This window comes from Kogia breviceps, chromosome 3 (assembly GCF_026419965.1).
Source record: "Kogia breviceps isolate mKogBre1 chromosome 3, mKogBre1 haplotype 1, whole genome shotgun sequence".
NCBI classification, from domain to species: domain Eukaryota; kingdom Metazoa; phylum Chordata; class Mammalia; order Artiodactyla; family Physeteridae; genus Kogia; species Kogia breviceps.
The window spans coordinates 118517731-118531886 of NC_081312.1; the positions used below are offsets into that span (position 1 = coordinate 118517731).

At 34.3% G+C, this 14156-nt stretch overlaps 1 protein-coding gene across 3 annotated transcripts in view; it reads right to left on the reverse strand.

The window, feature by feature from the left end:
• Window positions 1-14156, reverse strand: part of MCTP2 (multiple C2 and transmembrane domain containing 2) — a 251723-nt gene that overhangs the window by 38488 nt on the left and 199079 nt on the right. For all 3 annotated transcript variants that reach the window (XM_059056947.2, XM_067029545.1, XM_067029546.1), the window contains one exon: window positions 69-191. In XM_059056947.2, coding sequence (XP_058912930.1) covers window positions 69-191 — 123 coding nt within the window. The remainder of the gene's footprint in view (window positions 1-68; window positions 192-14156) is intronic.

Below are 14156 nucleotides of genomic sequence, written 5' to 3' on the forward strand. Positions count from 1 at the left end.
GGTGGTGGTTTACTGCTAACACATTTTTTCTTTAGTCAAATGTCAGAATTATTGGAATCTTTGCTCACCTGGCTGTCCTGGATGCTGCCAACCTTCCCCCTCGTAGGTCTGATGAAATTGTAGATAAAGAGGAGCAATAATGCCAGCGGGAACATGTACAGTTCAAAATTCCAGACAGTGACTAAAAACACCTGATTGGAAGACACAGACCAAATGACTGCTTGAAAAAACAGTATGGGAGCAATCTTCAATTCCTATTCATTGACTTAAGGAGATGAAACCCAGGACTCTCTGTATAGTTCCAAATAGGTTAAAACACACACACACACACACACACACACACACACACACACACAAAGATACACACATGATGACTAACACAGTTTTAGAACTGGTAGCAGAATAAGGAAGACAGAGAAATGAGTTGGCCTGTCACACTCTGGAATAGAGTTCCCATATTTGGAAACCTCATTACCCTATCAACCTTATTCAGAGTTTTTTGCTGCTGGATTCAATGTACCAGAATTTAGGAAAAGTAGTGTGGAAAATCCAAAAGTCACGAAGAGGCTGGCCACAGGCCAAATTTTGCCAACAGTGAGGTGTATCTGAACTAGAAAGAATGATTACTTTTCAAAGAGTCTGAATGTTGAAAATTTCAAAAAATTCAAATATTTTGGATAAAAACTTCAGTTTTCCGAAGTCTCTTTAAAAAAACTTTTTTAAATTTTATTGAAGTATAGTTGATTTACAATGTTGTGTTAATTTTTGCTGTACAGCAAAGTGACTCAGTTATATATATTTATATATATACGTATATATTCTTTTCCATTATGGTTTGTCACAGAATGCTGAATATAGTTCCGTGTGCTATACAGTAGGACCTTGTTGTTTATCCATAAAAATCTTAAAATCTTCCCATTTTGAGGCTACATGGCCACAAGAAGATGATGATCAGTGTGAATCTCTGACACTTGAGGAGACATAAGGTTTATATTAGAAATAACATAAACAGTATCAAAATGTTGAGATCATTCTGGTACTTTTTTGTTCAATACTATGTTTCATAGATCTATTGATGGTGTTATGTATAAATCAAGTATATTCACTTTACCTGATCTATGGTACCCCATTCCAATGAATGTTCTGCAATTTTTCCATTATACTCTCTTATCAATGAAAACTTAGGTTGAAACAGTAGCTTGTTTTTTAATATAGTCAAACATATTAATCTTTGACTTTAGCATTTCTGCCATTTAATATTCAATGTTCTACTTAAGAAATCATATGCTACCCTGAGGTGATAAAGCAACTTTCTTGTATTTTCTTCCAAAAGATAATTGTGTGTGTGTATGTGTGCGTGTGTGTGTTCCTTATTTTGTCTCAAATGCTTTTTGGTTTATCGTTGGAAACAAGCATCCGATTTGAACTCCATCCTCACAGATAGCCAACTTTTATTTTTATTTCATTTTTAAAAATTGAAGTATAGCTGATTTACAACGTTGTATTAGTTTCAGGTGTACAGCAAAGTGATTCAGTTATACACACATATATATCTTTTTTTCAGCTTCTTTTCCCTTATTGGTTATTACAAAATATTGAATACAGTCAACTTTCAGAATTAGATTACTGAAGGGATCCATACTTTGCTCACTGATCTACATACCCACCTCTGTCACACATCAGCTTTCCACATGACTGTGTTGGTTGTTTACAGACCCTCTCATCCCTTCCACTAAATTATATTATTGTTCTTTCACCAAGACCATGTTGTATAACAGCAGTTTAGTAACCAGATGATATCTGAGTGGGTAAGTTCCAATTACTTCACTTTCAAAATTATCTCGGATTGTTCTTTGCCCTTTATCTTTCCAAATGTATTTAAAAATCAATTTGCAACATTCTATAAAATTATTGGTGAAATTTTTATTGAGATAGCCTTTAATGTATATGTCAATTCAGAGAGAATTGACATCCTGACATTGACCTTCTGAATTATAAGGACTGTTTATTTGTCCATATACTCAGGACTTCTTTTATGTATCTCAAAATATCTTTTTTACTTTCACCATAATGATTTTGCATATGTTTTGTTATTTTTTGTAAGTAACTTAACACTTTTGATACTATTACAAGTGGGGTCATTTTCAAATATATATACTTTAGTTGGTTACTTCTAGGTACAGGAACATTGATTTATATGTTGTTCCCATTATTTCTGAGCCCTCTTATTGCTTGTTATGAGATTGCAAATGTATCATTTTGGAGATGTGGTGTGGAAAATCATATAAACTGCAAATCATGACATTTTTCTTTAGCCTCCCAGTCTATACATTATGTTTTGTTTTAGTGCTAAACCTCTATATATTTTTTAATAAGTACAGAATTCTTGAAATACTTTTTGATTCAATGAAAATTATTACACTGTTGATGTCTTCCACTCTATTAATTTGGTGTGCTTTATCAACTTTCTTTTATTATTTCATAATATATATATGTTCCTAAAATTTCCTAGCTTTTTAAAGCTTTCTTTTTCTTTTACTTTTTTGTCTTGTTTTATTATGAACAACATAGAGAAAAGTAGAGAAAACAGTACAGCAACTTCTCTGCTATGTAAAACTAATGATTTTCCTTATTGTTACCTATTTCCCTTTCCCTGTTCTTAAAGTTCTTTTAGGATTAGAGGTTTTAACTGTGTCCTAAAGGATTACTATTTCTTAATGTGTATCTACTGGATAAGTGGGGTTTTACTGTTCTTTTAAATTTCTAAATATAATTTCAAGTAAAAAGAGGCTGACCTAAAACTATTGAGAAAAAATAGGAAACAACATATTTTTGATTTATTTTCATCAACTATTTATAAAATGTCTTCAACAAAATTACTTGTTCATCAACCAATACTAGAAGGACAGCTGTGTTAGACAAACACCTCATTTGCCATAATATTTGCTTCTACCAGGTATAGGTAAGTAAGCCCAGGGTGTTTTACAAAAAAAAAAAAAAAAAAAAAAGCCACATTTAAATATCACATTCAAAGGGCTTGAAACTCTTTTAGAGTGAGAGACTAGTACCTTCAGAAACATTTTAAAAATCAACGCCTAATTCCTACTTCTGTAATAAAGGATTAATTTCCTAGCAACAGCTTCCAGCAAAAACAAATAGAAACCCTTGGCAGGGAGGGTAGACTAATTATCTGAGAGTCTGAAACAAAGTTATTTAATTTTGCAGGGGAGTTGAAACCTTGGGAAAAGAACTCAGATCTGCATGGAGTCACTTTAACGTCTTTTGCACCTTTGACTCAAGAGCAGCTGCAGACACAGAGATGGTACCAGTTGGTACTCAACAGAAAAATTTGGCATCTTTCTGAATGAAGATATAGGCAAAGGAGTCAGTGACAATTAGGCCCACCAGAGAGTGTACAAACACACTGGAAGGAGAGAGTAAGCAAAAGAAAATCCCAAATTCTGTATGTGAACTCTGCTACGGTCTGTACCACACACATGGGGCAGACTCAAAGCAGTGTCTGAATTGGGATCAAAGCTGCCACCCACAGCAGGTGTGACCAAATGTGCAATTTGAGTCTAACAGGATTAATCCCTAGAGCAATCACTAAAGAACAAGCAGAGAAGAATAGATAAAAAGTCAACAGATGAATTAAAATGGAATTCTAAAAGGTAAGAAAAGGGAAATAGGAATAAGAAACATAGTAGACAAATACAAAAATAATAAAATGGTAACCTAAATTCAACATATCAATAATTCCATTGAAAGTTAATAGAATAAACATTGCAAGCATAAAAGGTAGAGATGAGAATAAAATGAATAACTCTGTGGCAAAAACTCTGACCACTTAAAGGAAAAATCTATTGAAAAATGCAACTTAACAAAACTGAACAAATGTCCCCACCAAGATAAATTCAGGTTCAAATGCTTTTACTGTTGAATTCTATCAAAGATTCAAAGAAGAAAGAACATTATGTTGCAGGGAACACTTCACAACCAATTTTATGAAGCCAGTATTACCCTGATACCAAAACCTGACAAAGCCATTACAACAAAATAAACTACAGGCAAATATTCAACAGGAACAAAGATGCAAAAATCCTTAAGAAAATAATAGCGAACCAAATCAAGAAATATATGAAAAATATATACTACAGTGTGACCAAGTAGAATATGTTCCAAGAATGTAAGATAAGTTTCACATTAAAAAACAATGTAATTCACCACATTGACAGAAAGGAGAAAAAAACACTTGATTATTTCAATAGATGTGGAAAAAAATATTGACAAAAAATTCAACACTATTAACAAACAATGAATAGAAGGAATTTACTCAATCTAATAAAGGACACTTACAAAAATCTTACAGTTATCGTATTTGATCATATTTGGCTATAGTTTGTTGTATGTAAATTATGCTTTGAGAAGTTGCTTTTAAAAAAATCAACACTTGCTAAGAAGGAAACTATTTAGGCATGCAACCACATGAATAAATCTCAAAAACACACTGAGAGAAAGAAGCCTTATACAAGAAAGAGCACATACTGTATGATTCCATTTAGATGAAGTTCTAGAACAGACAAAATGATTCTATGATGGAGAAAAATGCATGATTTCCTTCTAAAATTAGAAACAAGGTAGGGATGTCTGCTCTCACTACTCCTATTCAGTATTGGACTGAATGTCCTAGTCATTGCAATGAAGGAAAATAAATGAAATAAAAGGCATAAAAGTATCAGAAAGGAGGAAAGCAAAACTGTCTCTTTTTATTGATGACCTGACTTTTTACGTAGAAAATCCTAAGGAATCTACAAAGCAAATCCTAGAAATAACAAATCCAGCAGTGACAGGGTATAAAGTTACTTTTTAAAAATCAATTATATTTTTAAAACTAGCAGCAAAAATCTGGAAAATAAAATTTAAGATTTTCCATTTATAGTAGAACCAAAGCCCATAAAATACATGGGAATAAAATTCACAAAACGTGAGCAAGATCTCTTCACTGGAAATTATAAAATATTACTAAGGAACATTACAGAATACATAAAAAAGTGGACAGAAATGCCCCTAGTTCCTGGATTATAAGACTCAATATCGTTAAGATGGCAGTTCTTCACAAATTGATCCACAGATGCAAGCAATCCCAATTTTGTAGAAATTGACAAGCTGATTCTGAATATTATATTGAAATGTAAATAACATAGAATAGTCAAAGCTATTTTTAAAAATAAAGCTTATACTACTTAATATAGTTTACTATAAAGCTATAGTAATGGAACAGAAAATAGAATCCACATATATGTAATTAGCTGATCTCTAAGAAAGTTGCCAAGGTAATTCAATGGGAGAAATGAGAGTCTTTTCAACAAATGGCCCTGGAACAACTGTATATATGTGTGGGGAAAAAAAAAAATCACTAACCCTTACCACTTACCATATATAGAAATTAAATAAATCATAATATCTAAAAGTAAATGTTAAAATTTCAAAACTTCTAGAATACACATATGCGAAAACCTTTGGCATAGGGGAGGGTAGGCCAAAGATTTCTTAGGACAAAAAAAGCACAACAAAATAATGTAAATAAAAGAAAAAGGAAACTTCATTGAAATTATTCTTCCTTTGCTTTTTAGAAGACACAATTAAGAAATGAAAAAAAAAAGTCACAAAATGGGAGAAAATACTTTCTATACATATCCTGAAAGAGAACATGTATCTGGAATACATAAAGAATTCTTACAACTTAGTAAGAAGACAACTCAGTAAAGACTGGTGAAATATTTGGTTGGACTCTTCACAAACACACAAATCTATATGAATATCTAAAAGCACATGGAAAGACATCCAACTTGATTATCCATCAGGAAAATGCAAATAACTCCTATGAAATAGCACATATTAGAAAGGCTAAAATTTAAAAAAAAACCTGACAAGATATAAAGTGTTGACAATGTGGAACAACTGGAGGTCTTATACACTCCTGGTAGGAATACAAAATGATAACTGATTTGGGAAACTACATGGCAGTTTTTCAAAAAGTTGTGCATACACCTCTGTAATTCAAGCCGTCCTACTCCTAGATATTTAACATATGACCCAGAGACTTGCACACAAATGTTCAGAACATAGCAGCTTCATTCCAAATAACAACAACAACAAAACTGGCAACAGCCCAAACGTCCACCAACAAGTGAACATAATATATCCATTCAAGGGAACAACTACTCAGAATTAAAACAGAACCACCTATAAAATGTCAGAATCAGTGAAGCCTGATTTCTCTGACACCAAGGAAGCTTCTCACCCCACCACGCAGGTTTCCCTATGTTCCATGATGCAGATGCAATGGTGACCCCATGTGAACCTTCCCCAAAAACATAACTTTAAGAAATTACCTCAAATCTTCAGCTTACAAATATTTCTTCACTTTCTACCCCAAAATGTGTTTGCCATAATTTTTATGAAATTAGATATGAAGAATATAAGCATATCTATAGATATGAAGAATATAAGCATGCCAAATCTATATGAAGCATAAGCATGCCAAATCATGAGGAAAAATGATTCACAAAGACACTTGTGTTTTCCTGGGGGAAAACCTACAACCAGAAATACTATCTTAGGGAGTCAGTGGTTCCAAGGTAGCTGTGATTGAGGAACTTAGTCAGCATTGCCATAGACGAACATCTCTTGAACAAATCCTCTAGGTATTGTTTCTTTAGGTAGGGTTGAGAAATATATTATTTTATGTCACAAAGAGTTTTAAAGAACAAATCAGGCTACATTTTTCTCAGGTTTCATTAAGAAGTGGTAGATAAAATTGACCAACCAGCCAATTATTAAATATCTTCTGTACATCCAAGAGGATGCCTCACTATAAGGTAGTTAACTTGGAATACCAAATACAATAGCATGTCTATTTTCCCCAATAGTTTAGGATTTACTCATTTAAGATTATCTTAAAATTTTGTCCTTCTGTCCCTTGAGAGTAGATTTAAGACTAGGAAATAGCTCAATTAAATGAAATCAAGTCTCTGAATAACTCAGAAACATTGCATTTGTTAAAACAAATGAAACAAACATACGAAGTGTGATTATATAAATTAGCATTCTCCATTTGTGACCTACACATTGTTCATAATGTTTAAAAGAAATTGAACAATGGAATCAAGATCCTCATTTAAATATATATATATATGTATACACACATATATATATTATTGTAAGGGTGCTCATACAAAATCATGGATTATTTTATGTTTGTTCTCATAAATAGCTAAGGATGCCACAGAAATTTGGGGAGCCACTCAATATGATCACTATTCAGAGTATAACCCTGACCCAACATTGGTCAGATTAACTAGGTGATCTCAAATTGCTACTCTACTTTCCAGTAGAATAACATAACTTAAGATAGCATATAAACATTAAGCATGTAATAACAAAATTAAATGTTCACTTGTGGTAGAAAATCTTTGAGAAACTTCTATAACAAGTTTCAACTAATGGAAAATCTACTCTCTGTTTTAAGTTACCCATTCCTATGGGTAGGAAGTAAACCTACCCAAGTAAATACCCAAGTAAACCTACCCAAGTAAACCTATTCCAAGTAAAAACTGAATTTTAAGGAATAGAATAAAGAAGTCAAGATCCACCTCATAAAGTCAATTAAGGATTAAGATAAAATTATTATAAAAGTGGAACTGATTATTTTAGAAGAAAAACAGACAAAAATTAACCAAACATCTACCTTCCTTACTACACTCTTGGGTTAAAATTGTATGGAGAAACAGCATCTCAAGAAGCACAAAGGAAGGGCTAGTTGATTTAGTTTGGTTAAGGCACTGCTGCTTTAAAGCCCAATGACTTTAAAGTCATTGAATGAATATTCAATAAATATTCAATATTCAAACATCTTCCAACCCTTTGAATGAATATTCGAGGGGTTGGAAGATGTTTCACTTGAAAAATACTGAAGAGGGGCCTAACTTTCTGTGAAAACCACTGGTGTGGCCCCTATGACAAAGAAAATGAGAAAGAGAAGCACACACACACCTTTCAGAATATTGTGAAAATCAGTTCTTTTGTTACACTAAAGATTAAACCTAGACATTTGAAAACAGTGTCTCTTGAAATAATCAGTCTTTATGAACAACCATCCTGTATGTGTTGGGCCCAGATTGGGGGAAGATTCACACACACATGATTATTTTAGAATAAAGGTATTGAGTGCTGTGAAACAAACTATGCTAGTTCTGATCCAAAAAACTCAAGGGTTAAACAAAGAGAAAACAATGCAACAATTTGTTTTTAATTTGACCTCATACAAGTTCATTTCTATGACAACAAATCAGTAAGTGGCCCCTTCTCAATAAAGTATACCTGGATTTATTGTCATTAAAAGGGAAAACCAAAATGCCTTATGTACCACCATAATAAAGCAAAACAATAGAAAAGCAAAAAAAAAAAAAAAAACCCTACAGGTCATGTCATGCCCTTTCATCTGAATATTTTCTATTGCTTCCTGGCCTACCTTATGACATTTAGACCTCATAGTTTAACATCTAAGGCCTTCCTTGAACTGACTGATACTTGACTATTTCATAACACCCACCACACATCCTAGATTCCTAGTCATGTTGCACTATTTGCAGACCCCAAAAGATGAAATGGTGTCCAGGATTTTGCTTGTGAACACACTCTTCTCTCATGTAGGAAGCTATTGCTTGAACATTTCCTCACTCTGAAGTGTGACCCCCTCACTCCAACCTTGAGCACTAACACACTAACCCAATCTTTTTGTCACTGCTTTACTTCATGCATAAAATGATTGTCCCAGCATTTATTGAACACCTACCATGAACCACACTGATTTAGACACAACAGTGAACAAAACCAAGCAAGCAACCAACCAACAAAACAGCCTTCGTAGAGCTTACATTATATTGGGGGATTAGGGATGAGATTGATACATAAGTAAGCTGTATATTCTACATCATCAGATGGTAAGAATGGCTATGAGGAGGGTGACAAAAACAAAACAGGAATGTAAGAAAGGGAATACCAGGCGATGGGGCTGGGCCTGCAATTATAAGTAGAGGGGTTAAAGACAGCTTTGCTGAGAAGGGCAATATGTGGGCAAAGCCCTTGGAGAAGTGTGCAAATCTAGGTGCATAGTGTTTTTGGTCAGAAAAACAGCAAATCCAAAGGTCCAGAAATGGAAGTATGCCTAGCACGTTCAAGGAATAGTAAGAACCCCCTTGGCTGACACAGAGTGAGCAAGAGGATTAGGAAGGGAAGAAGTGAGAAAGGAAAAGAAGCCAGTCCTAAAGGGCCTGAACCATGGCTCTAAGTTCTTTGGCGTTTATTATAAGGGAGTTGTTGAGTTGTCAGAGGGTTTTGAGCAGAAGACGGACATGATCTGACTCCTATTAAAGAAAGATCACTCTGGTACCTCACAAGAACACACCATAAAGAGGCAGGGTAAAAGCACAGGTTTCATTTAGAAAGCTATTGCAATGATCCAGGTTAAAGTTAATTGTAGTTGAGAACCATGGTGATGGCAGTGCAATTAGTGAAAAGTGGTCATGTAAGTCTATTTAGAAAGTAGACCAAGAGGATTTGTAGACAATTTGAATGAGAAGATAAAAATGGAATCATCAAGGATGATACCAAGTTGTGGGGCTTGAAAAACTGGAAGACTGGATTGGTTCGTTAATGGAGACAAAAGTCTGTAGAAAGAACAGGTTTGGAGAAGGAGAGCCTGTAGCACCTATTAGACATCCCTGCAGAGACACAAGAGTAGGCAATGCACAGGTTTGGAGTTCAGAAAAGAGGCTAGGGCTAGAGGCACAAATTTGCATATTATCAGCATCCAGATGGTATTTAAAGGTATCAGACTGGATAATTTTAACAAGGAAGTAACAGTAGAGAGAAATGGCCTACAAGGTAGTGATCCCTAGAAAAGTGCAAATTTATGGGTTGGAGAAGATTAAAAGGAACCAGAAAAGGAGACTGAGGAGCAGTCAGAGCAAAAGAGATACACTGGAAGATTGTGCTGTCCTAGAAAACAAGATAAATAAAGAGGAGGGCAACAATACATTTCTAAATAAGATGGTCACTGAAAATTGGTCACTGGTGATTTGAAATGAGCAGTTGACTGGAGTGATAAGACAAAAATCAGATAACAGTGAGTTGAAGAGAGAACAGCAAAACTATAGGCAGTGAGTAGAGATAACTTTATGAAACAGTTTGATATATAAAGAAGAGCAGAGAAATAGGGTGGAAGCTGGAAGGGGATAAAGCAACAATACAGGAGAGGGAGGGAGAAAAAAATGATGATGTAGGAGACAGAAGAAAGAAGAGTTGGAACAATATTTTTGAAACAGTGGGTAGGAGTAGGAGCCAGTGCACAGGTGGAGGGTTGGTCTTCAGAAGCAACAATTCAGTGATTCACAGTTAGAGGAGGAAAAGCAGAGGATACAGGCATAGATGTTGGTAGGGGGATAGGTAGGTATGGTGAGGGCAAGATAGCAGTAGATGGGTACTTGTGTCAACCATGGTCATGATCTGAGTGAGGACAGGGAGAAGGTATTAGAGTTTGAGGATAGAAGAGAAGTTATAAAATAGCCTAGAAGAGAAGAAAAGAGAATGGCTCACAGAAATGTAATATAACTGTCAGGAGGCACTGTATGTTTTTCTCTAGCCATGCTTACCTGAGGTTGCTAATCAAGTATAATGAAGGTAGAGAAGGAAAGGAAATTATTTTTTAAATGGACCATGGATTCTGAGCTGGATTACTGGTGAGGAACAATATAAAGTGGAGAGGATAAAATTTAAATGCAATGGCTATGTTAATTAACAGATTATAGACAGCTGAAGAGAAAATTAGTGAACTGAGAAATAATTCCAAAGAAGTTCTTCAGAATGTAGATGAGAGAAACAAAGATACAGATATGTAAGAGGTTAAAAGACATGGAAGATAGAAACAAGAAGGTCTGACATACGTCTAATAGGTGTTGAGGGGGCAAAGGGTTAATGAGAGAATGGGGAAGAAATATATGAAGATACAATGTCTGAGGATTTTCCAGAACTGTTGAAATATACCATATAGGAAGATCCAAAAAACCCATATCAGGATAAATAAAGAGAATTTAGGCCTAAAAATGTCATGGTAGAACTGAAGAATACTTGGGAAAAAAGTAGAAACATTCACAAGCAGCTAGAGAGAAAAGATAATTCAACTGCGAAGAAAAAGCAATTTGAGTGACTTTATATCTCAATGCAACAAGGGAAACAAGGGAAGAGTAGAATAACTTAAATACATATGCTTTCAGTCTTTCAGTTTAGAAACGTGTACCTAGCAAATTGTCTTACAAGTAAAACTGAGACTTTTCCAGAAAAGCATGAGCCAGCAGTGCTTATCATCCAAAGACCCTCATGAAAGTACATATAATAGATTTATTTCAAAGAGAAGGAAAATCGTCCCTGGTATAAAAAGGCTGAACATGAGAATGTATGTATTCAAAAGCAATGGTAAATGTGCATACCAGTCTAAATAAACATGGATGTATTTAAAAAAAGGGTTTAATCTGTGTGTAATGAGACAATCTAGTAGTAAAACAGGGGACAGAAAAAGCGTATAAACTGGGAGAGGTATGGGTTGATTTGAAAAATTCTAAGACACCCTTGTTGTTAAGCCTGTATGTTAAGTAGACATGTAAATTTCAGCTTTTCGGTATGAAGCTGAAGCCTTCTCTCATTCTTTCTGCATAAAATAGAATAACCCACAAAAAACAAACAGAACCCCCCAAACAGCTGTGAAAACTGAATAATCTCTACAAACTCTGTATGAAGACATTTGAGGGGAATCAAGGCATCCAGGACCTGAGGGGACAAGATCAAGGATAAGAGACAAACGCAGAGAGGTACATCTTAGTTTGCTATTGCTTTAACTCCTTCAGAGTTTTTTGTTATATTTTGTTTTATTTTTGCCAATTCATTGTGTAAGACAAGTGACTGAGCACACAACAGCAGTTTAGAGCTCGCTTCAATCTTAATTATCTAGGGAGGTAAAAATTGGAGTGCTGGGGAACTATGGCAGCCAGGACTTGAAGGACAAAAGGAATAGCAGAGATGCAAGCCTGACGTTCTGCATGCATGTCTCCTTGAGAAATTTACTGTTTCCTAAAGCATGTGAGGTTAGGATGAAAAGTTGAGGCCAAGCAGAAAGTGGGAACTAAAAGTTTTTGGCAATCTCACTGAGTTGGGGAATAAAAACTGGAGGTTAAGGACTCTTAGAAGATAAGGGCTGTAGTAAACACTACTTATTAAGACTCCTGAAGCACTAAGCATAGGGGTAAAACCAGAAATAGATCAATCCTCAAAATGCTTGAAATCCTTCCTACCTTGGATCATTTCAATCCCTGACTGGATCATTCTGACTTGCTAGACCCTCACTGCCTCCTCTACATCCTCTCTTCTGGAAAATAACATATTCCATATCCTCTAAAATGTTTTAATAAATCTTATCTAGCATTTGATAAAAAATAACCAGGTATGGTCAGGATTAAAAAACAATGACCAAAAATCAAGAGAAAAACAGACAATGAGAACAAAAAGCTTATTTAGATGTAAGAGTCACCAGTTATAAACAGCCATGATTAATATATAAATATTTATACCATAATAGATAATATACATATGTGTATATTAATATATACATGAAAATGGATTAAAAAAACATGGAGAATATCAGCAGAGAACTGGGGTCTATGAAATAGAATCCAATGGAAATGGAAAATTTTTTTAAAAAAGATAAGTGAAATGAAGAGCTCACTAAATGAATTTAATAGCAGAGCAGAAAACAGAGCATTTGTGATTTGGAGTATTAGTAGAAAGTATCTATACTTAAAGCAGATATAAACATGATGACAAAATACACCAAAAAAAAAAAAAAAAAAAGCAGCTACATGGCACATTTAGAAAGGTTTAATTTAGATGTAAAAACTTGGAGTCCAGAAAAAGAGAGTAAGAGAGAAATGGGGAAAAGCTATAAATGATATTGAATGAGAATTTCCTAAAACCTAATATAAAAGCTGTGAAGTTACAGATTTAAAGAACCTCAAATAGGATGAAGGGGAAAAAAATCACAGGCAGGCATCTCATAGTAAAACTGCATATAATTCATGACCAAAAGAAAGGGGAGAAGTAGATATAGTGAAGTTTAAAGAAAAATCACATTTCCTCTACAATGAATAACAATCAAAATGACAACTGACTTTTCAATGGAAAAAATAACAGCCAGAAGACAATTGAAAAGAATCTGTATAATATAGGATTTATCTGCTCCTTGAATGTTTGTTAAACACATGTCTCTAAAGTTGCCTGGGCCTATGTTTTGTTTTCTGGTAAGACATTAAACTACTGATCCAATTATTTAGTGGGTGTAGGACCATTCAATTTCTCATTCTTTTTCAGTCATTTGGATACACTGTCATACAAGTTTCACCTCTTTCACACATCTTTCAACATTTTAAGCATAAAACTTCATAATATCCTCATATGTTTAATCTCTGCCCATCTGAATTATCTCCCTGTTCAATGCCTGCTGTTATTTATTTGTGTCTTTACTCTTTGTACATTGAAAACTCTCAGGAAAGAATAGCCCATACTGTTAGTTTTTCAAAGAGACAGCTTTTAACTGTTATTCCTTTTTATTTTACACACATATTCTACTTCACCAATTTTTCTCTTATTTCTACTTCTAGTTAATTTGGCTTCATTCTGCTGTTCTTTATCAGTGGCATGATTTTGACAGTTAACTCAATCATTTTGATTCTGACTTATTTTCCATTTTGGCTTTGTCTTGTTCTATTTTTTTGTGAAACACAACATGTCAATTCTAACTATTACGTGGAAGAACAAAATGCCAAGAAGAGCCTAGGCATTCTTGAAGATGAAAAACAAATTGGGAAGGACAATGCTAAATTCAAATGATGCTTGTGTAACATTGGTACTGGTGTAGACAAGAGACCAATGAATGGACAAGCCCACCTATATAAGGAAACCTGATTTACAATATGACCGGGTGGAAACTGTAGATCTCTGAGGAAAAGTAGAATATTCAAGAAATGGTATTAGATCAGTTGGTATCC